The sequence below is a fragment of the Epinephelus moara genome, chromosome 18 (genome assembly GCF_006386435.1).
Source record: "Epinephelus moara isolate mb chromosome 18, YSFRI_EMoa_1.0, whole genome shotgun sequence".
NCBI classification, from domain to species: domain Eukaryota; kingdom Metazoa; phylum Chordata; class Actinopteri; order Perciformes; family Serranidae; genus Epinephelus; species Epinephelus moara.
Window position 1 is genome coordinate 36,227,239 of NC_065523.1, and position 20,992 is coordinate 36,248,230.

At 43.7% G+C, this 20,992-nt stretch overlaps 3 protein-coding genes across 5 annotated transcripts in view; 2 read left to right on the forward strand and 1 right to left on the reverse strand.

The window, feature by feature from the left end:
• usp43b (ubiquitin specific peptidase 43b) overlaps positions 1-1,904 on the forward strand; it is a 113,101-nt gene extending 111,197 nt beyond the window's left edge. The window contains exon 10 of the mRNA XM_050070352.1: positions 1,838-1,904. Within this exon, the coding sequence (XP_049926309.1) occupies positions 1,838-1,904 (67 nt within the window). The remainder of the gene's footprint in view (positions 1-1,837) is intronic.
• A 3,790-nt stretch (positions 1,905-5,694) lies between these two features.
• LOC126405307 (WW domain-binding protein 11-like) lies at positions 5,695-20,300 on the forward strand. Of its 3 annotated transcripts, none has more exons than XM_050068982.1 (12): positions 5,695-5,716; positions 13,493-13,579; positions 13,710-13,741; positions 13,854-13,947; positions 16,183-16,379; positions 16,622-16,755; positions 17,308-17,474; positions 17,555-17,791; positions 17,953-18,078; positions 18,172-18,453; positions 18,598-18,783; positions 19,063-20,300. In XM_050068982.1, exons 2-12 carry the CDS (start codon positions 13,516-13,518, stop codon positions 19,749-19,751), a joined length of 2,208 nt encoding a protein of 735 aa, XP_049924939.1. In that variant the 5' UTR covers positions 5,695-5,716; positions 13,493-13,515; the 3' UTR covers positions 19,752-20,300. The 3 variants fall into 3 exon arrangements, with proteins under 3 accessions (XP_049924939.1, XP_049924937.1, XP_049924938.1); XM_050068980.1 differs by lacking the exon at positions 5,695-5,716 and adding an exon at positions 12,841-13,023; XM_050068981.1 differs by lacking the exon at positions 5,695-5,716 and adding an exon at positions 13,304-13,324.
• Positions 6,369-12,601, reverse strand: LOC126405328 (uncharacterized). The gene is made up of 3 exons (XM_050069023.1): positions 12,432-12,601; positions 9,385-9,517; positions 6,369-8,323 (listed from the first exon to the last, which is right to left on the reverse strand). The coding sequence occupies exons 1-3, from the start codon at positions 12,494-12,496 to the stop codon at positions 7,553-7,555; spliced, it is 969 nt and encodes a 322-aa protein (XP_049924980.1). The 5' UTR covers positions 12,497-12,601; the 3' UTR covers positions 6,369-7,552.
• Positions 20,301-20,992: the final 692 nt, after the last annotated feature.

Consider the following 20,992-nt stretch of genomic DNA (forward strand, 5'->3'; position numbering starts at 1 on the left):
CAAACATGATGCAACACAAGAAAACACATCACAGTCAGTCAAAGAGAACAAACACGACAAAAAAATTAAAAATTACTATAAACTGAGAAACAAATAAAATAAAATCTACTTTAACTTAAGTGAAAAAGCTCATTTTCATCACAAAAAGTTGAAATATTTCTTTCTGTAATGTTTCTTACTTTAAATGTTAAAAAATAAAACCCAGCCTCTCATTCTAACCACTCAGCAAAGTCAGGCTTCATCTGACTCTTCCAGTCCAGCTCCGTGTTCAATCCATTCAGCGCCAAACACCGACAGCAACATGACAGCACAGAGACACAGAGTGTGAAAGCAGCTGCTTGATGTCAAGTGAGCACATCAAGTCTCTGTGCTGCTTGCTGCTGTCGAGTCTCCTGAAGCTGTGGCTGTGAGTGAACACACTCCCACTCTTCATCGTGGAGCTGGTGTTCCCACCTCGGTGCCAGAGACTTACGCGTACTTCGGCAGCTCTTCTGACGACGACGCGTTGAAACCATTCCCAGTCTGCCTCTGTCTGTTTCCTGAACCTGACTGCAGAGTAGATCCCTCCCACTACAGTGTCCCCATCCAGAGCCAACTGCTGCACTCTGATCTGCACACAGATTTTCGGTTGTGACAGAAGTAGTCCAGCCCACAATGAGGCACAGTGGGAGGGATCTACTCTACAGTCAGGTTCAGGAAATCACACGGAGGCAGACTGAACAGAGACTTGATGTGCTCACTTGACATCAAGCAGCTGCTTTCACACTCTGTGTCTCTGTGCTGTCATGTTGCTGTCGGTGTTTGGCGCTGAATGGATTGAACACGGAGCTGGACTGGAAGAGTCAGATGAAGCCTGACTTTGCTGAGTGGTTAGAATGAGAAGCTGGGTTTTATTTTTAATATATTTAAAGTAAGGAACATCACAGAAAGAAATATTTCAACTTGTTGTGATGAAAATGAGCTTTTTCATTTAAGTTTCAGTAGATTATATTTTATTTGTATTTTTTTCTCAGTTCTTCTTTATTTTCCTTTTCTTGTGATTTCTGATTTGTTTTGTTGTGTTTGTTCTCTTTGACTGACTGTGATGTGTTTTCATGTTTCACATTATGTTTGTATGTATAGGCTATTAGAAAAAGTAACATTAAAAAACTTGCACTAAAAAACATTTCCTGATGATTTCACATTTCTGACCCCCAAAACAAGGAGACAAACGCAGAGGAGGTCGGGGAGGAAACCTAGAGGTACAATCCACCTCCACCGACAGCGGAACTGCAGCACAGACAGCGTGCATGATGAGAGCAGGCTGCCTTCACACACTATATCTCTGTGCTGTCATGTTGCTGTCGTGTTTGGCGCAATCTCCGACTGCCTCAGGATCAGGATCAGAAGGTCTTGGGGCTCGTTCAGGGCAGCCGTCCTCTTCAGTCTCGGTTTCTCCATGCGGAGTGGAGAGGGGGAAAGGGAGGAAAGGGTTAAGTGCACACACACCATCTCCCTTCCCACTGCACCTCCCTTCCCGCGGACAGTGGGCGGGACTATGTTACATCCACACATAAAAAGGGAGGCACCGGCTTCATACCAGCTGAATGAATCATCGGTGGAGCTGCAGCTGGATCCTGGATAGTCCACACTTGACGGTCACGGCATTTGAACACCACTCATTCATTCCGAGGAAAACTTCAAGAATTCAGGCTCGTTTAATGTCGGGTGAAATGATGAGAGGGATCGTTTCTGTGTTCTGGTACGCACTGCGGTCTCTGCGTGATTATGCTGCACGGTTTGAAGTCAGGCTGGCATATGAAGAGTCAGACCTCGTTGTTGTGCTTCTCCGTGGCAGACAGAGGCTGGCTAAGATCTTCATCACTAGTCCGGTGACAGGGAACCCCCCTGACTCAGCTGTGTAGAGATGTTTTCGGAGGCTTCCGCGGCTCCAACGAGGCTGTCAGCACAACTGCTTCAGGCAGACAGCCTCCTCCCGACTTCTATCTATCTTATTCTATTGTGGCATTTCTCTCTCGCAGATATGTGTGAAGGTGCGCAGTGGTGTGTACAAACCGCCTCCGTGTTTCCAGACAAACGCTCATGATCCCCAAAGACCGACAGCGACGTGACAGCACTGATACAGACACTTCGTGTCTCTGTTTCTGCTGAGTTTCGTAAACCTTACTGCTGAACCCCGCGACAATGCGTGAGCGCAAACTGAGATCAAACTGATGTGTGGAGTCGAGGGCGCGCACCGAATGACTCCAACGCGCTCCTCCTCAGTTGAACGCACAAAGGACGCCGAAGCATCTGAGCTCTGTGATGTGTACTGGAAGTGTCCGCAAGGCTCCACGGAGCTCCGCAGCTGCGCTCCGATTACACGCACATCTCCAAAGACAATCTCAAGAGCGCACGAAGGAAGACAAAGTCTCTGCGGCACTTGGATGTGGAGACGCGGGCTCCACGAGCTGAGCTCTGATTTGCGCATGAAGGAAGACATCATCCTCATGTATTTTATTCACCACATTAAGTGAATGCTTTCACACCTCAGTGTCTGTGTTTGAAGGCTGAGTCATTTCCGCAGGAAATGTGAAAAGAAGATGTAAAAGGGGATTTCTGCAGCACAGGGAATAAGAACGGAGTGTGTTGCATCAGTTGTTCTGGATTCTTAGGTCAAAGATCCAACTGCTGCGCTCCTGCAGATTTTCAATTGTAACAGAAGTAGTCCAGCCCACAGTGAGGTGCAGTGGGAGGGATCTACTCTGCAGTCAGGTTCAGGAAATCACACGGAGGCAGACTGAACAGATACTTGATGTGCTCACTTGACATCAAGCAGCTGCTTTCACACTCTGTGTCTCTGTGCTGTCATGTTGGTCGGTGTTTGGCGCTGAATGGATTGAACACGGAGCTGGACTGGAAGAGTCAGATGAAGCCTGACTTTGCTGAGTGGCTAGAATGAGAAGCTGGGTTTTATTTTTTAAAGTAAGAAACATCACAGAAAGAAATATTTTAACTTGTTGTGATACTGCTGAACCCCGCGACAATGCGTGAGCGCAGCAGTTTGATGTGTGGAGTCGAGCGCGCGCACTGAATGACTCCAACACGCTCCTCCTCAGTTGAACGCACAAAGGACGCCGAAGCATCTGAGCCCTCTGAGGTGTACTGGAGATGTCTGCAAGGCTCCACGGAGCTCCGCAGCTGCTCTCCGATTACGCGCACATATTCAAAGATAATGTCAAGAGCGCACGAAGGAAGACATAGTCTCTGCGGCACTTGGATGTGGAGACGCGGGCTCCACGAAAACTCAACAGCTGCGCTCTGGTTTCGCGCACATATTCAAAGATAATCTCAAGAGCGCACGGGAGAAGACAAAGTCTCTGCGGCACTCGATGTGGAGACGCGGGCTCCACGAGGCGCCGCAAGCTGAGCTCTGATTTGCGCAAATCGCCAAAGATAATCGGAAGAGAGCACGGAGGAAGGCAGTGTAACCCCACAATGCCACGGGACCGCGACTAATGCACCGACACATCTCTTAATCTGCGACATAACACTTCTTTATTACTGTTACTGTATTTCTGAAAATAAACATTCTGAAATGGTTTGTGCACTTTGTGTCTTTATTTTATAACAATAATAATAATAATCATAAGTTTATTTGTAGCACTTTTAAAAACATAGTTAAAGTGTTTTACCATGGGGTGCCGTTTGTAAAGTGTCTCACGCTGAAAATAACAAACATTTTGCCACATTTAGCTTCAAACAATGTTTAAAAAAGTGTTGCGAATTTTTTAACGTCACCTTTTACCACATTTACAGCAATATTTGTTAACTTAGAAATATATTAAATAGTTAAATCTAAATGCTAAATATAAATATAAATGTTAAATCTAAATATTAACCTAAATCTAAATGTTAAATCTAAATGTTCTGGGTGAAACTAAATATTTAGCTAATATGCAATTTAGCCTGAGCTGAGCTCTGATTTGCGCACATCGCCAAAGATAATCGGAAGAGAGCACGGAGGAAGGCAGTGTAACCCCACAATGCCACGGGACCGCGACTAATGCACCGACACATCTCTTAATCTGCGACATAACACTTTTTTATTACCGTTACTGTATTTCTGAAAATAAACATTCGGAAATGGGTTGTGCGCTTTGTGTCTTTATTTTATAATACTAAGTTTATTTGTAGCACTTTTAAAAACATAGTTACAAAGTGTTTTACAGTATAAAATCAAATACAGTGCATGCAGTCAATATAAAAACAACAAAATGTGAAAACAATCATGATGAAACAGTACACGTGTAAAGACAATATGCAAGATAAGACCAACTGTAAATAAAACAGTGTAAGACAATCAAGCAAAACACAACATAAAAATAAAGGGCAGAGACCGAGGGAGAGAGGGACGGAGAGACTGAGGGAGAGAGGGACAGAGAGACTGAGGGAGGGAGGGACGGAGATACTGAGGGAGAGACTGAGGGAGAGAGGGACGGAGATACTGAGGGAGAGAGGCNGACGGAGAGACTGAGGGAGAGACAGAGGGAGAGAGGGACGGAGACTGAGGGAGAGAGGGACGGAGAGACAGAGGGAGAGACTGAGGGACAGAGGGACGGAGAGACTGAGGGAGAGACAGAGGGAGAGAGGGACGGAGACTGAGGGAGAGAGGGACGGGGAGACTGAGGGAGAGAGGGAAACCTCAGAGTGAGAGGCAGGAGGCAGAGATTAAACCGCGGAATGATATCCCGAATTTTACTGCGGAGGAGAATGAAACAATCCATGGGGGGAGGAAAAACTGGAATATGACATGCTGAAATATTTGTGTGGGTTAAATATTACAGAAAAGTAAACTGTGGTTGGATTCAAGCTCATTATCACCTCGTGGAATCCTTCAGTGGACGGTGCGTAAAAGTGGCTGCTGCTGGTTTATACACAGGACGGTCTACGTGTGTGAATCAGCAGGAGACTGTAGCTGCCCTGGTATCATCCGTCCTTCAGTGCTTTGTCCCTCTCATGATATGTTGTGTTTTCACTGCTGTGTGTTTAGTTGATCAGCGACAGAAAGCTTCCCACGGTCAGTGCGTAAAACCAGACGGAGCAGTTTGGCACATTTTTATTTGTTCTGTGGTGGGGAAGTTTTTGTCTCGCTCTAATATTAGAGTTGTTTCTCTAAGCTGATGTCATTTTATATCATTGTGAAATGGAGATGTTATTGTGAAAGCCTGATCCATAAAATCCAACATGTCTGTAATAATGAGTGTGTGGGGGTGAATCCTTTTTATAGGCATTGTACATCTGTGATTTATTATAAAACTATTACTGAACTAGGATGATGGCAGAGTGTGTGATGTACAGAGTGTTGGGATCTCTTGGGAGGAGAGCAGACTGTAAAAGAATGGAGTTCCTGCCACCTAGTGTCACATTTGGCTTTTGCAGGCAGATCTTCAACCTCAGAAGAACTCGGTTAACAAACCCTCATGCTCATTAAACTGGAATCACTGAAGCGTCCCTTAACTCCACTTGGAATAAAAGTCCATGACCAAACGTCGATATGTGACGAGGTCGCAGTGAGAATGTGTTGGATTTCTGGAAAGAGATATTGCTGTTGAGTTTTTCAAACTGATTTTTTTGTGCACCACAGGCTCCTTTGTACCGGAGAGAAGGCAGGCCGACATCTCCAAAACTCTGCAACTCACACCAAAACAATCTGGACTGATAAATAGCACTACAGGTAAGAGGAGAGATATGTATTTTGGATTTTTGGATGAACTGTCCCTTTAATTTTCTATCAGCCCCAGTGGTTTGATACTCTGGGACGGGCCCTTAATCTTCTCGTTGTTTTGACATGATTTGAACTGATCGATTGTCACTTGATAAGAGGTGTTTGGAGGGTAACGACCAGGTTCTGCTCCCCTTAACTCCGCCTGCTGCTGTCAGCAATATTTGATTGTTATTAATCTAACTGACCATGATCGGATTATTTGATTATTTCAGTTGACTTTTAGCGGCGACTATCTGCAAGTTGAGGGTTGATGTCAGAGATGATTATCAGCAAAGTTTACTCAAACTATCAAAAGTAAAAGTGCTAGCCTAATTCTGCAGAAAATAGTCAGTACAGTTTATCTTAAGAAGCAGAATTTTCTGAACCTGAATCTGAAAGAATCGTTCGATCCTTCCGTTTATCACCAAAAAAATATCACATTTAAAATCACTTAATTTGGAGATACATGGTTTTCACTGGACAGAAAGAGTGTGACAAATTTTAGTCTGAAAAGTTAACTAATTACTAAAACTGTCAGTAGTGGAATAAAAAGTACAAAATTCACCTGTGAGATGGAGTGAAAGATAAAAAATTCAAGTTAAGTACAAGTACCTTGAATTTGTACAATCCAGTTGTAGCTTCTTTGATTCCATAGATTTCTTTTAACTTGCAGAAATTTTATTTGCTCAAATCAAAACTTACAAAAATGACACTGTTTTTTCAAAACAAACAAACAAAACTCAACAAATATAAAACAAGATTTCAATGAATAAAAACAAAATAGATACAAAAACATAAATTAATTCAATGAGTCCAAATACCAGGTCATTCTCTTCAACAGAATGCAACGCATCTTTAAAGCACCATATGCTTGTGAACAATTCTACATCGCAGATGATGCTGTAACAGCTGTAATCAAGTTTTAATCTAACCTAAAATTCTCAGACCCTTTAGTTGATGGTGGCGTGCAGGCGTTTCAACATAGTTTTACCACCTTTGATATTTAACCTGTTTGCTGAAGCCTCACAGTCCATCAGTGCCGACTTCAGAGTTCCCACATTTTTCCTTTTTTTCTTGCCCCACATATCAGATTCAGTCTCTATTAAAACATAATTTTGGCAGGCTGACAAAACATACACGTAAACATAACGCTGTCACACACTGACACGCATTAGAGCTACGTTACGTCGACAGCTATAGAGACCTAACTTCTCGCCACCTTACATCACGTGGAAGGTTATCCACACAAGATTACCGTAACATTTTCTGTGACTTCAGGACTTTTCCAGGCCTGGAAAATGTGACCGTTAAATTCCGACTTTTCTAGGTCCTCCATGACTGTGGGAACCCTGTTTAAAACCAGGATCAAGTGTGAGTGCAGGGAGCGAATCAACATTTGGATGGAGGTGTCCATTTCTATTGGCTGTGCATTCATCACAGAGTTCAGTCTGTGTCAGCTGATGTTTCCAGATGTTGAGCGGGTGATTAATGAACCTGACAGATCCAACTCCTGAGCGACAAACGAAAGGCGTTCATCAGGTGAAGTCCAAACAGTTCAATCACATGTCCCAGCGTTCTTTATTCCAATAACTGCACTCAAATGAACTGAACAAATCAAACATAACCGTGGATTGCAGTAAAGTACAACGGCGACTGCGCTGCAAAATTATGTTCAGATTCTCCTTCCTGTTGCCTTTCTGTCCCTCTCATAGTGACCTCAGTGAGACAAGAAACTGCGAATGTTAGGAGACTTCAGAACAGCTTATATCTCCAACCTGTGAGCCTGCTGCATCTAAACTGTCTCACTCATAATAAATAACGGCTCCTGGACTTTTCGCACTTTTTGCACCGTACCTCCATACGGAATGCTGCAATAGCTTTTTCGTACGCAGTCATCTTTTTCTGAAGAACCTTTGTCAGAGCTTTCAAGGACAAGAGTTTTGCTTTCATTCTTCTTGTCTGCTGACACTTCAGCTTAAGCTTTTTGCGAACGATGACAAGCTTATGACGTAATGCGTTTTCTTTAATGAGTGTTATGGGAGTCTCAGACAGAAGATGAACCTGCACTGCGCTGTCTTTACGCTCAGGTGTTATGGACGGATCAGAATCGAGCTGATCCTGCACCACGTTTTCTTTCCATCTGACTGTTGAGGGAGACCCGGAAATGATGTAGCTGTGATCAGGGCGCACAGAGATCTGCTTATGTGCTTTGCCGTCTCTGGCGAGGTAGTCGTGATCATGCATCACTCTTTCAGGCTCTGCGCTTATGGTGCACTCAGTTATGTCATCAGCATCATCGACATCAGTGTGGACATCCCTCATAAAAATGTTATCTTTATTATCAGTGTCTTCGTTGTCACTGTTGGAAACGGCCTTATTATCCAGCACAGAATGCAAATATGCAACAGGTCCAGGCGTCGTGTGCGGCTGACTGAGATACATGGGTGCAGAACATGAAGGGACAGGGGGGATAACCGACTTGATCCGTTTGGCCTTGGTAGCTTCTTTCTTTAACAACAAATGGTGTGGAAAGCTGAAAATGGTCGGCACAGCGTTGTCCTTCAGCCTCCTCTGGCCCTGATAGAAAATACAGAAAACATCAGAGAGTAGACTGTTAAATATCACTGAAGGTGGAAGAGAAAGATCTGAGCAGTAAATCCAAATCGAGCTCTAAATGCTGTGACACACCAAGCTGACAGTCAGCCGTCTGTTAACGTTGGACTGTCAGTTAGTGTCTGTCGCCCTAGTCTTTGTGGTGTGTCCCAAGACATTGACCCTTGTCAGCTTTTTTTAATGCGGTGAACCCGCCAGTTAGGGCTGCCCCCGACTACAAATTTTCTAGGATTTATTTTGACAAGGTGCAGGTCCCAATAGAGTTTCAGTTTTTTTTTCTGCAACTAAGCGACCACTGAAATCTTTCCGACTAATGACCTCTCTGGTCGACTAACGTTTGGTCGGGGGCAGCCCTACTGTTGGTGAATGAAATATCTCTGATTGGCAGTTCAGCTCAGCGCACGAGAAAAGAAATGGAAGTGAGGAAGGTAAACAAATAGCTAAGGTCAAGAGGGAGTGAGACCAAAACAAACTTGTAACATTAGATTAGTTTTTTTTAACCATTGAGTGTGTTGTTGTAAATATGCTCTGTTTTTTCAACATTGGACTGTGTTGTCAATGTGCAAACTGACTAACTAGCATCATTGACAGTCCTCCAGTTTTCCTTTTTGGACGACGAACGCGGACCACCGCTGTCTGCCGGTGTGGACAGATATTTCCTCTCACACAGGTGCAGAACGTATGTGCAGATGGCAGTCAGCTGTAGTGTTTGCATTGTGCTCATGTGCAACTTTTTGGGTGAGACACAGGCGACATGAGGTGACACGATATTTGGCTTTCGTCATCGCTAGTTCTTTAATGTCAGTTTGGTGTGTCTGGGCCTTAAGGCTTGCAGTGTAAACACAGCCAAACTATCATTACACTTGCATGCACACCAACTTTTGGAAGCTGTAATGAAACTGTGATGTTAAAAATTAACAGAGTGGCATCATGGTCAACATACAGGGTGACTGATGATTTAAGTGCAGCTATTCACACATTGAAAAATTCCGCCAAAATTAGTGCATAAAAATGTATCTGTCTACCTTTCTGTCTATGAGGAACTCACTCTCCTCAAAGTGCGTACTGCATAGACGTGATGATTTGGATGGAGTCCAGTTCTTTCTCCTCACGTTCATCAGCCATTGCTTTAGCCTGTCACTGTTAGCTAAAGGAAATCTGTTGGGGGCAAAAAAACGTGTTTACTGTTGTGCATTCAGACTCTACAATCCAGAATTTCCATCTGCAGTCCCTCACAGGTTGATGTCTTCTTAAAAAAAAACATTAAAAGAAAACACACAGATGGACAAAGGGAAAGACAAGTGGTAAAATGCTGCAAGAATTAGCAGGCAACACGTAGGGCATCAACACTTCAGAGCACATTAAGCAGGGGTACATAAAAAGACCCTGGCAGACTACATTATCCAAAATGGATGACACACATCAAGACTTATGCTGGCATCACTGTGGCAACAGAGGTTCTTTATTCCGCTTGCTCTGGGACTGTCCAGCTGTTAAAACACTCTGGTTACAAGTGATATCTCTTGTTGTCCAAATCATGCATGCTGGGTCTGAGATTGGACAGTTTAAAAGGCTAGTTTACAATGGATGTATGAGATCCAATGTGCACGCGCTTGCACGCCCATCTTCTCCCTTTTTTGGATTACTGTTGGCTTTGTGCTGTTTTGTTTATTTTCTATTCTTGTGTGTTCTTTATAGATGCCTCTAAGGCTTTCAATCACATTAATCATGACAGATTATTCAATAAATTGCATCATAGAGGGGTCTCTAAATGGATAATTAGAATTCTTCTTCACTGGTATGCTCATCAGTCTGTGCAGGTGAGATGGGAGTGCCCTGTATCAGAATAATTTCATGTTGGTAAGGCAGTTCGACAGGGCGGCATTCTGTCTCCTTTTCTGTTTAAAGTGTACATGGTTGACTTGTCCCAACAGCTGAATGCATGTAACACAGGGTGTTTGGTTGGCAATACTCTAATAAATCATCGTATGTATGCAGATGATTTGGTAATCTTCTGCCCATATAGTGCCGGCCTACAACAGCTGTTGAAGATATGCTCTAACTATGGTGCAGACTGACATCAAACATAACGCCAATAAAAGCAACATCATGACTGTTAGAAGTGTTAGAAGACAGAAAATTAGTATTTCCTGAATTCTTTTTATCTGGTGTTGCTCTTAACGTGTGTAATAAGATTAAATATCTTGGTCATTGTATTGTCAATGATTTATCTGATGACAAAGATATCTACAGAATGTGTCTTTAATTGTATGTGCAAGCTAATATGCTTCCTTATAAATTTCACGTGTTCAGTTAATGTGAAGATCGCTCTTTTTAGAGCATTTTGCACTCCTTTGTATACTGCCCACTTGTGCAGCTCCTGTAGGAAGAGCAATATGCAAAGACTTAATGTGGCCTGTAATGGTGGCATGACACTGCTTCTTAAACTTCCACGATGGTGCAGTGCCGGCCAAATGTTTGTAAATGTTGGCGTGCCTGCCTACCCTGCTTTTATATGAAATCTTATTCATCAATGTATGTGCAGGTTCTGTGTCTCTGAAAATAGTATCATCCAGACTTTGGCCAACCCTGAGCTGGGCTCAGTCTAGTTATCATGTACACCAGTGGTTTTCAACCTTTTTTCACTGATGTACCCCTGTGAATTATTTTTTCAGCCAAGTACCCCCTAACCAGCACAAAGCAATTTTGGTTAAAAAAAAAAAGAAAAGAAAAAAGATGTAATCCACAGCGCTGTGCCATCACTGTCAGAATGACAGAATTTTGCCGGCCCTGGTTTCACCTTCTTTGGCACTTGTCCCTTCAGCAGCATTGCTGCTACGCTTTCAACCATGACTCTATTGCTTGAGTTTTTAAGATAGCAGTGATTGACAGGTGGCGTGTGCCAGGTTGGGTCAAACCATCCTGGTATGGGGGAGACTCTGGATTTTTAGGTTAACGAAATTGAATAGCCTACTGAATATAAAGTTCAGTTTATGAACATACTTATATTTTATAGAATATTTATTAAATGACTATTTTTAAAGGATTTTTGAATTGATGCTTATTTTAAATATTTTTAAAAAAAAAAATCTCTCATAGCCCCTGGAGTGCCTTCGCGTGCCCCCAGGGGTACACGTACCCCCATTTGAGAACCACTGATCTAGACTGTGGGGCCACTGGCTCTCCAGCTTGTTTGTGGGTGCTGTTAATTGAATTTTGTCCATTTTTATTTATTGTATAAAGTAGTGTTGGGTAATTCTTGTCTTTTTTAATTTATCTTTTTAATATGTGTGTGTGTGTGTGTGTGTGTGTGTGTGTGTGTGTGTGTGTGTGTAGATACATATGTTTGTGTGTGTGTATGTATATATATATATATATATATAGTATTTATTACATTGTATTTTTGTACATAGATTGTCTGTTTTTTTGTGAGGTATGCTGCGGACCTTTCTCTATATCCCTAATAAAGTTACTCTATCTAATTTTCCCTTGTTAAATGTGTGTTAAATCTAAAAGACAGAAACTGTTAATAACAAAGGAAGACCTGTTGGCACCTGATCAGATGTCACTGTAAACTCTTCGTAAAATGACAATAAAGGCTTTCTGTTCTTTTCTATCACAAAGCTACATGACAAACGGGCTGTGCAACAACACGTTAACGATTTGAGTGATGCAGACTAATGTTACATTATCTCACCCGTTTTAATTAAAGTATAGAACAGGTAACGTTATTTAGCACTACAGTACCTAATAACAACATATAAGTATTCGATAGAGATACTGAACAATCATTGACAGTAACGTTTAGCGTTACACTGACCAAACGCAGTATACTTCAACTTTGTTAGACGTGCCCGTTACACAAAACCATCGCTAGCTTCACACTGTTTGACAGTACCCTGTGATCATGCTTTGGCCGACTAACTACCATTAACTGAGGTTCCCAGCCTCTGGCGGAAAGAGGCACTGTTAGCATAGCAACCGCTAAGCTACCAGCTAGCGCTAGCTTGGTTAGCATGTCAACTGTGCTGTTGATGCTAGCGAAGAACAGGCATAAACCAAAAGTACATACCGGAAGAAATTAACATCCGACCCCTTAGAGGATCTTTTGGTACAGCCGAACGCTGAACAAGACATTTTATGACATCGAAATGTTGCTGTTAACTTTAATGGACTGAAAAACACCGAGAAAGGCCAAAGTTTCTTTTTCTATTTTGAGTTTTGATGGCGGTTGGCAAACCAGCTTTCGGGTGCATTACCGCCACCTACTGGACTGGAGTGTGGCGCACTGGCAGGCAACAAAACTAAACTAGATAAATAAATAAATTCTCTGTTATTTCTGGTACTCTTAAATAATTCAATAAAACTATTATTATTAATAATAATAATAATAATAATAATAATAATAATAATCTCAAAAAGAGGGTTTGCCTCTGTCTTCCGTCACTGGCTCGTGTCGCGTTTTGATGACGTCACACAAACTTCTTCCGCTCTTCCCCGCGGCAGTAAACATGGCGACAGGCTAACGAAGTCGCTGCATGCATACAGTCGTGAAGGCTTTGGATTTCTCTTTGGGAGCGTACACAATACGTTATACTTTAATTTAGATACGCAGAGGTGCGTGTGTGGGGCGTTACGCTCTACGGGTTTCATTTGAATAAAAGGTAAAGTCAAGTGTTTCCTATTTTGCAGCTGTCAATGCTAATGCGGCCGTAGCTACAAGTGCAAGCTAACGTTAGCGGCTAATTTGCCATCAAAGTTCTGCATGACCCGCAAATGTTTGGATGCATGTCAAAGGGATTTTTACTGCCGTTATCATGTTCGCTAGCTACTTAAAACAGTAGCTGTACTTGAAAGATGTTAATTAGACTCAGGTTGTGTATTCGTCATGTGTTAGCTGTCAACTTTACGTTTACTTGTTAGCTAACAGCAGCTAATGGTCATTATCAAGAAGGCGTAACTAAGGTAACTAAATGAAACAGACCATCTCTCTAAATATGCTTTAAAACGCCTACCCACACACATCCTTTAATTGATTGCTAATATTGGTGAAGACATGTACAGCTTTGCAGCGGACACTGACATTTACATTTTATTTAATCTGTCATCATTGCTGGGATTATCACTTTGCAGGGTGAAGGAGACACACCGGCAAAATGGGGCGACGTTCAACCTCCTCCACCAAGAGTGGGAAGTTTATGAACCCCACCGACCAGGCCAGTAAGTACCGACTATAACCAGGAGCTGGTGCCTCTGGGACCAACCTGCTGGATGTCACCTGAAGAATTATCAATCTGTTGTTGTCAGATGTCAGAATGATAACTAACCCTGTTCTCTGCCTCCCTCACAGGAAAGGAGGCCAGGAAAAGGGAGTTAAAAAAGGTACATGTTGTCTTCAAACATACGATTTACATTAATGTACTCTTTCATCTTAAATACAAACTAAAGTTATGTGTTGATAACATGTTGCTTGATTTGTAAATATTCTCGATAGAACAAGAAGCAGAGAATGATGGTGAGAGCGGCGGTGCTGAAGATGAAGGACCCCAGGCAGATCATCAGAGACATGGAGAAGCTGGATGAGATGGGTGAGGAGGCTGGACAAGTTTGTTACAGTTGAATTGGCTTTTGTGCAGTTAAGAATGTGCCTGTGGCTTTACATACTAGACATGTGCCTAATGCTAAGCTCTCTGACATATAAATGAAAGTTTGAACTTAGACTAGTTGGACAGTCTGAAAGTAAGAAAACAAATTGAGCACAATTTAATCTTTAAGGTTAAACATTGCCTAAAACAATATTATTTATATTACAAAGGGGATCTGAAATCCTAAATAGCATTGTTCAACTACTAGGGATGCACCAATATGGAGTTTTCTACTGATAGCTAATTATCACCGGCTTCTTGTGGCCGATAAGCGATAAATTCACGTTTTTGTATTTTAAAAAATAAGTGTACAACCTGTAGTGTATGTACAACTCCGGGTAAGAGAGGCTGAGATGTAGTGAGAAAATATGGATGATTTAATATTCCATAGCTCTGACCAAACCAAATCAAACTGACGTCACTAGTGTTAACACAACACAAACAAAGAACAGTTCTAACTCTTCATACCTGCCAACATTAGGCTGTGAAAAAGACAAATGGCAGACCCTTAACACCTCTGCCCCCATATAACCCTACACTACAGATGAACATAATAAATACAAGGATGTGAAAGTAAAATGACTTTGAATCAGTATTAAATTTATAGTTAACAGTAAGACAGAGGGAGCTGACGAAGCCCAGTGTTACTGTGTAACTCTCTGGTGTATCAGTAAAGTGTATAAACTACACTGCAGAGTGGAGTCTCTACTAACAGAGACAAACACTGACAGCTGACTCATATGAACATCAGCAGGTCCGCATTACATCAGGTGTGTGAAATGTTTATATCGTCACGCTGAATTTTTAGAAACACACCCAGGCGCCGTCTTACCATCCCACGACAGACCAGCCTACGTCTACCAAGTAGAACAGCGATGCGCTATCGATCCACCTCACACATTAACACCCAACTCAGACAAACAAGCATCTCACACACACACACACACACAGCCAGAGAGCTAACGATACAAAAAAAACACTAACTGTAGCATCACAGGGCTAACGGATATTAATACATTTAACAACAGAGTCGAGCCTCTTAAAAGCTTGGTGTTGGACGTTAACCGCTGTTGCTAATTAGCTCGTGCTAACACTCTGGAGATGGTCCTTTGCGTAATCCTGTTGTCTTCCTTTGGAACTGTGAAAGACGCCCACATCACGACATGTTTTGTCCTCCAGACAGCATTTTTACTGTTGTTGTTTTTCTCTGTGTTTATTGGCTGCTCGCAAACCAGGTTTAAAGGTACATGTACTAACACCCACTGTGTCAGGGTGTATAGACGCTGCTTTTCTTAGGTCAACTTTTTATTCATTGGATTAAAATGTGCTATATCGGGATATGAGATTTTGGTCATATCGCCCAGCCCTAAATACATATGTTTCTAAAGTTTTGAAGAGGTTTCAATGCTCATTTTCCACAGTACAGATACACCACTACCATCTGTGTCCTCTCTTTCTCTAACCGAGAAAAGAAAAGTTGCTGTCGTGTAGGGCTGCCACGATTAGTCGACTAATCGATGACTAAATGACTATTAAAATAATCGGTGACTATTTTAGTAGTCGACTAATCGGTTTGAGTCATTTTTCATAGAAAAGTACTTTAAAGTACCCAAAATACTCTTATTGCAGCTTCTTACGTTCAAATACTGGCAGCTTTACACACTCTCCCGTGACAGTGAACTAAAACCCTTTGGCGTGAGTATGAAACAAGATATTAGATGATGTAATTTTGGAGTTTGGGCGAGACAGACCGACATTTTTCAACATTTTAACACATTTTTCGATGAAAAGATTAGACGACTAATGGAAGAAATAATCAACAGATTAGTCGACAATGAAAATAATCGTTAGTGGCAGCCCTACTGTCGTGTTATCGCCTCGTTATATCTGTCTTTTAATACATTTTTTAAATTTTATGCCCTTAATGTCAAATTTTCCCCGTGGTCACGAATTTCAATATTTTCAAGGCATTGTATTTAAGTTAGAAATTCCAGTAATGTGACAACAACATTAGTTTACTTATCGCGCATATCCTCAGTACAAATGTTTATGGCCCTCAGTTATCTTATTTTAAAATTAAAATGATACTCTTATTTTAAAAACAGATTTGTATTTTTCATTTTCTAAATTTATTTTGCCTTTGCAAAAAAATAAGCCTTTTTGTAACACCTTCAACAGAGTTCAACCCAGTGCAGCAGCCTTTGCTGAATGAGAAAGTGTTGAGGGACAAGAGGAAGAAGCTCCGCGAGACATTTGAACGCATCGTCCGTCTGTACGAGAGAGAGAATCCCGACACCTACAAGGAGCTACGCAAACTGGAGTTGGACTACGAGACCAAACGAGGGCAGCTGGCTCTTTATTTTGACTCAGTCAAGGTGTGTTTGTTTAGCTGCATGTGCTTTTTTTCATTCATTGCGTGACGTGTTGGATTTCTATACATTTATGTTTGATGACAGGCTGTAGTGCACACTTTGATAAAAGCTTGTTTTCCCCCTGGCTGGACTGAGAGGAATCAGCAGGCAAAGCACTGTTTTGGCAAACTTAAATTTTGATCAGTCTTGATCCATCGGGTCAAACTCTCTGTGTATTATAACGTGTGCTTTGTCCTGTTTTCCAGAATGCGGAGTCAGTGGAGGTCGACAGTATCCCTTTACCAGATATGCCTCACGCCCCCTCCAATATCCACATCCAGGACATCCCACTACCAGGAGCTCAGCCTCCCTCCATACTGAAGAAGAACACCTCTTTTGGGTAGGTATTAACCTGTGTACACCAGAGGTTTCTGCAGGTAAATTCAGTACAAGGTTTCTATGCAGTGTCAAAAGTATGGATTTGGTTCTAGTAATTTCCAGGTCTAGAGAAGTATGGAAAGGAAATATGGAAAAATATTTGTTTCCAGACTGTTGTCTGTTTTCTTGAATATTAAATTCTGAATTTCTAAAGAAGAGTCAAACAAGCAGAGTGTTTGTCATGGTGTTAGGAGCAGGCGGCCAGCGCAGCCAAAATGATAACCACTGTGTAAAGCCCTGTATACACTGTGCCATTTTGTGCTGTCCCAGACGAAAGGTGACCAGTGTGACAGAAACGTGACGATATCTTTGGTCATGGCTCTAAAACACTGATGTTGATATGGCAATAAAGAAGTTAAGATGTGGTCGGAAAAATCGACTGAGAAGTCTGGAATTTTGAGTCTTGAAAATTATGGAATTTTTGAAATGAAAAAATGTGCAGGAACCCTGTCAGTATGTGACGCTGCGGAGTGTTACTGTGACACTGAGGGAATTTTGTTTTAATGTGTCTTAGTAAAGGACCTCTGTCTTCATCTACTGGACCGGTTTTGGCAACAGCGCCAGGCGTGCCACGTTTACCTCCAGGGAAGAAGCCTCCTGGGCCCCCACCAGGGCCTCCACCTCCACAGGTCCTTGCACTGTACGGCATTCCTGCTCGACGAGCTTACGGCGCAGACACAGGTAACACAGGAACTGTCTCTTTAATGGCTCCATTTCTGAATGCTACTACACTTCACTCTTTCTTTTTTTATCCTGAACAGAGCCTTCCATTCCCGGTTTAGAAAAGGATGCTGCGATGGAATTAGGGAGAGATCGGGACAGCGGCAGCGAGAGCGACAGAGATCGTGACGACGTGGACGACGACGAAAGTGACTCTGAGGAGGACAGCGAAGAAGAGAGAGACGAAGGGGGTGATGGCGACCAGAGAATGAGTGTGGACAGACAGGATGATGAGAGGGACAGAGAGGAGGATAGAGACAGAAACGATAGACATGCTGGTGAGTCTTTCAGAAATGCTTCAGCTTAAGCTGGATTCATACTTGTGCATCAGGGAGGTGTAGTCAGGCTTCGGTGTAGGCTCTACATCGACGCACAAACAGTCTAAAAGCATTTTATGAAGAGAAAAATACAGATAAGAGTTTGTTTGTTTCTACCTAAGGTCGCAGTGTACGTTTCGCGGACATGCCTCCAGAGGCACCCCGTGAAGGAAAGAGGAAAAAGAAGAGGCTGGTGAAGAAGACAAAGGCCATCACCCCTCTGCAGGCCATGATGTTGAGGATGGCAGGTACTGTAGTATACCAGTGTCATTTCTCCATTCGCACTAATCTAGCACATCTTATTTCTGTTTCTGATGACATGATATGTTTTTAATCTTCAGGTCAGTCAGTGCCTGAAGAGGAGGAAGAAGAAGAGGTAGAGGAGGAATACACAGATGAATCAGACAGCTCCGACATCGAGGACAGGGGACCACCAGGGGAGAGTCAGCCCCACCTGATGCCGAATCAGCGCCTGCCTCCTCCTGCTGGGCCAGTGGGACAGCAAGGGCCTCCGCACTTGCAGGGTCCACCAATGACTGGACCTCCGCCTCTGGGTCCACCCCCTGCTCCTCCAATGAGGCCTCCTGGTCCACCATCTGGCCCGCCTCCTGGCCCACCACCAGGTTAGTTGCAGCGTTTATTAGCTGGAATACTGGGCTCCAACGTTAAACATAAATCCCTGAAGCTGTTGTTTTGAGGATGTGCAGGCTGATGTTATCCACACGTTCACTGTTCATCACTGAGATGATGCATTCTGTTATCCTCAGGCGCTCCTCCATTCTTGAGGCCTCCTGGTATACCTGGAGGCATGAGGGGTCCAATGCCTCGTCTTCTGCCTCCTGGACCTCCACCAGGTCGGCCCCCAGGCCCTCCACCAGGGCCCCCTCCCGGCCTCCCACCAGGCCCCCCACCACGAGGACCCCCTCCCAGACTACCACCCCCAGCACCACCAGGTAGGTGTCAGGGTTGTGCCATATCATCTGCTGCTGTATATGTTCTCGTGTTTGCATGAACGCATGCTGAGCAAACATGACAGAATTCTTTGTCAAACAGCATTGCCAGGAAATTTATATTTATTTAAATGCTAGTGCTGCTCAGCTGCAGTGAAGCTCAAACTGTAAGAATATATTCTGGACATTTAAAATAGTGTGTAAGCATCCTTTATGTTTCAAATCAAAGTAGTGTCTCATACATGTCTCATCAACATAAATCTGTCTTGTGTCTTTCTACAGGTATCCCACCTCCTCCCCCACGAGCAGGAGGACCCCCGCGTCCACTTGCCCCTCCACTCTCCCTCTTCCCTCCACCTCTGAACTCCAACGTGCTCAGCGCTCCTCCCAGCATCGTGCAGCGACAAAAAGGCTCCGGATCCAACCAGGATGGTCCGCCGAGCAACCTGCCGCCCCCTGCCATGCCCATGCGACCGGGTGTCATGCAGATGCCTCCTCCCCCAGGAACAGCTGCCGCTTCCACGGGCCCCAACCCCGGCAGCAACCCCCCCGGCCACCACCATGCAGCCACCATCGAAAAGCGAGCCAACATCACCTCGGTGGCAGCGGCTGGAGGCAGCCTGGCAGCAGGCGCCGGCTCTGGCGGGGCCACCATCTCCGCCAAACCTCAGATTATCAATCCAAAGGCGGAGGTCACCCGCTTTGTGCCCACTGCGCTGAGGGTGCGTAGGGACAAGAGCGGAGCAATGCCCGGGGCGGCGCCTGGGCCTCTGGAGAAAGCAGGCGGTGGTGTTGGAGGAAGGAGGGGAGATGAAGGCATGGGAGGGGGACTGGGGCAGAAACAGCAGGCAGCAGCTGCTCCCATGGGCCTGGTCAACCCAGCCCAGATGGGTGCTGTGTCTCAGCCCAACATGAAGACTAAGGACCAGGTGTATGAAGCCTTTATGAGAGAGATGGAGGGACTCCTCTGAGACTCAGGAGGGCAGTCGGAGCGGATGTTCAGCGGGGCGCTCTGAACAAAAGGAGTGTATTTGTTTTCTGTGTTTCCTGTGCAGTTATAGCCGTAGCTGTCGTCGAGGCAGTCCGCTAGATCAGTTTCTCTTTAGTAAACCAACGAAAGGCTGCGACACTCAGCACTGGTCTCACCAGGCTCATCATCATTTCATCTGGATTATTATTTGTTTTATTGAAGAGTGGGAATTTGATGTACTCAAGAAATTGCTGTTTGAAGGCAACTCTCTAAAAGAACACTATTCTCTGCAATGAAAAAACAAATGCCAGAAACTACAGAGTGCTTTTTGTCCTCCAGTATGTTTTTTTATTTTTCCTACAACTGCGTTTTTCCTCCAGCCAACTATTTGTGATTTGCCATGACCAGAAAAGGCATTTTGTATGATTGTTATTTTATTGGTGGTCTCCTAAACATGTTGGACATCAGAATTAAGGATTGTGGAATGTTCTGACAAAGTTACACGTCTGAAACTGTTTGATCAGCAGCTAAATAAATACTTTTTACCTCATGTCTCAGTGTGGTGTGCTGGTGGTCTCAAACTGTTTTCAATAATGTACCTACCGCCTTTGAAATATGTTTTCAGCCAAGTACCCTCTAACCAACGCAAAACATTTATATGCAGATAAAAAACCTGCAAGAAGAGGAACATCACCAGCCTCTGATTTACTAAACTTTATAAGTGAAAAACACTTGAATGTTTCAGATGTTCAGAATCCGTCACTAAATTTAAGGCAAACCAATTTTTGTCATCAAGTAAACATGATCGCATTTATGCAGCGTTACAGATGTAATAAATTACAGTCACTGAGGGAAAAAAATGTAGTTAAATTACATCCATCCATTTTCATCTGCTTATCCGGGGCCAGGTCACGGGGCCAGCAGGCCAAGCAAAGCACCCCAGACGTCCCTCTCCCTAGCAACACTTTCCAGCTCCTCCTGGAGGACCCCAAGGTGTTCCCAGACCAGATGAGATATGTAATCCCTCCAGTGTGTTCTGGGTCTGCCCCGGGGCCTCCTACCAGTGGGACGTGCCCAGAACACCTCTAACAGGAGGCGCCCAGGAGGATCCTGATCAGATGTTGAACCACCTCAATGTGAAGGAGCAGCAGCTCTACTCCGAGCTCCCTCCGGATGTCTGAGCTCCTCCCCCTATCTCTAAGGCTGAGCCCAGACACCCCACGGAGGAAACTCATTTCGGCC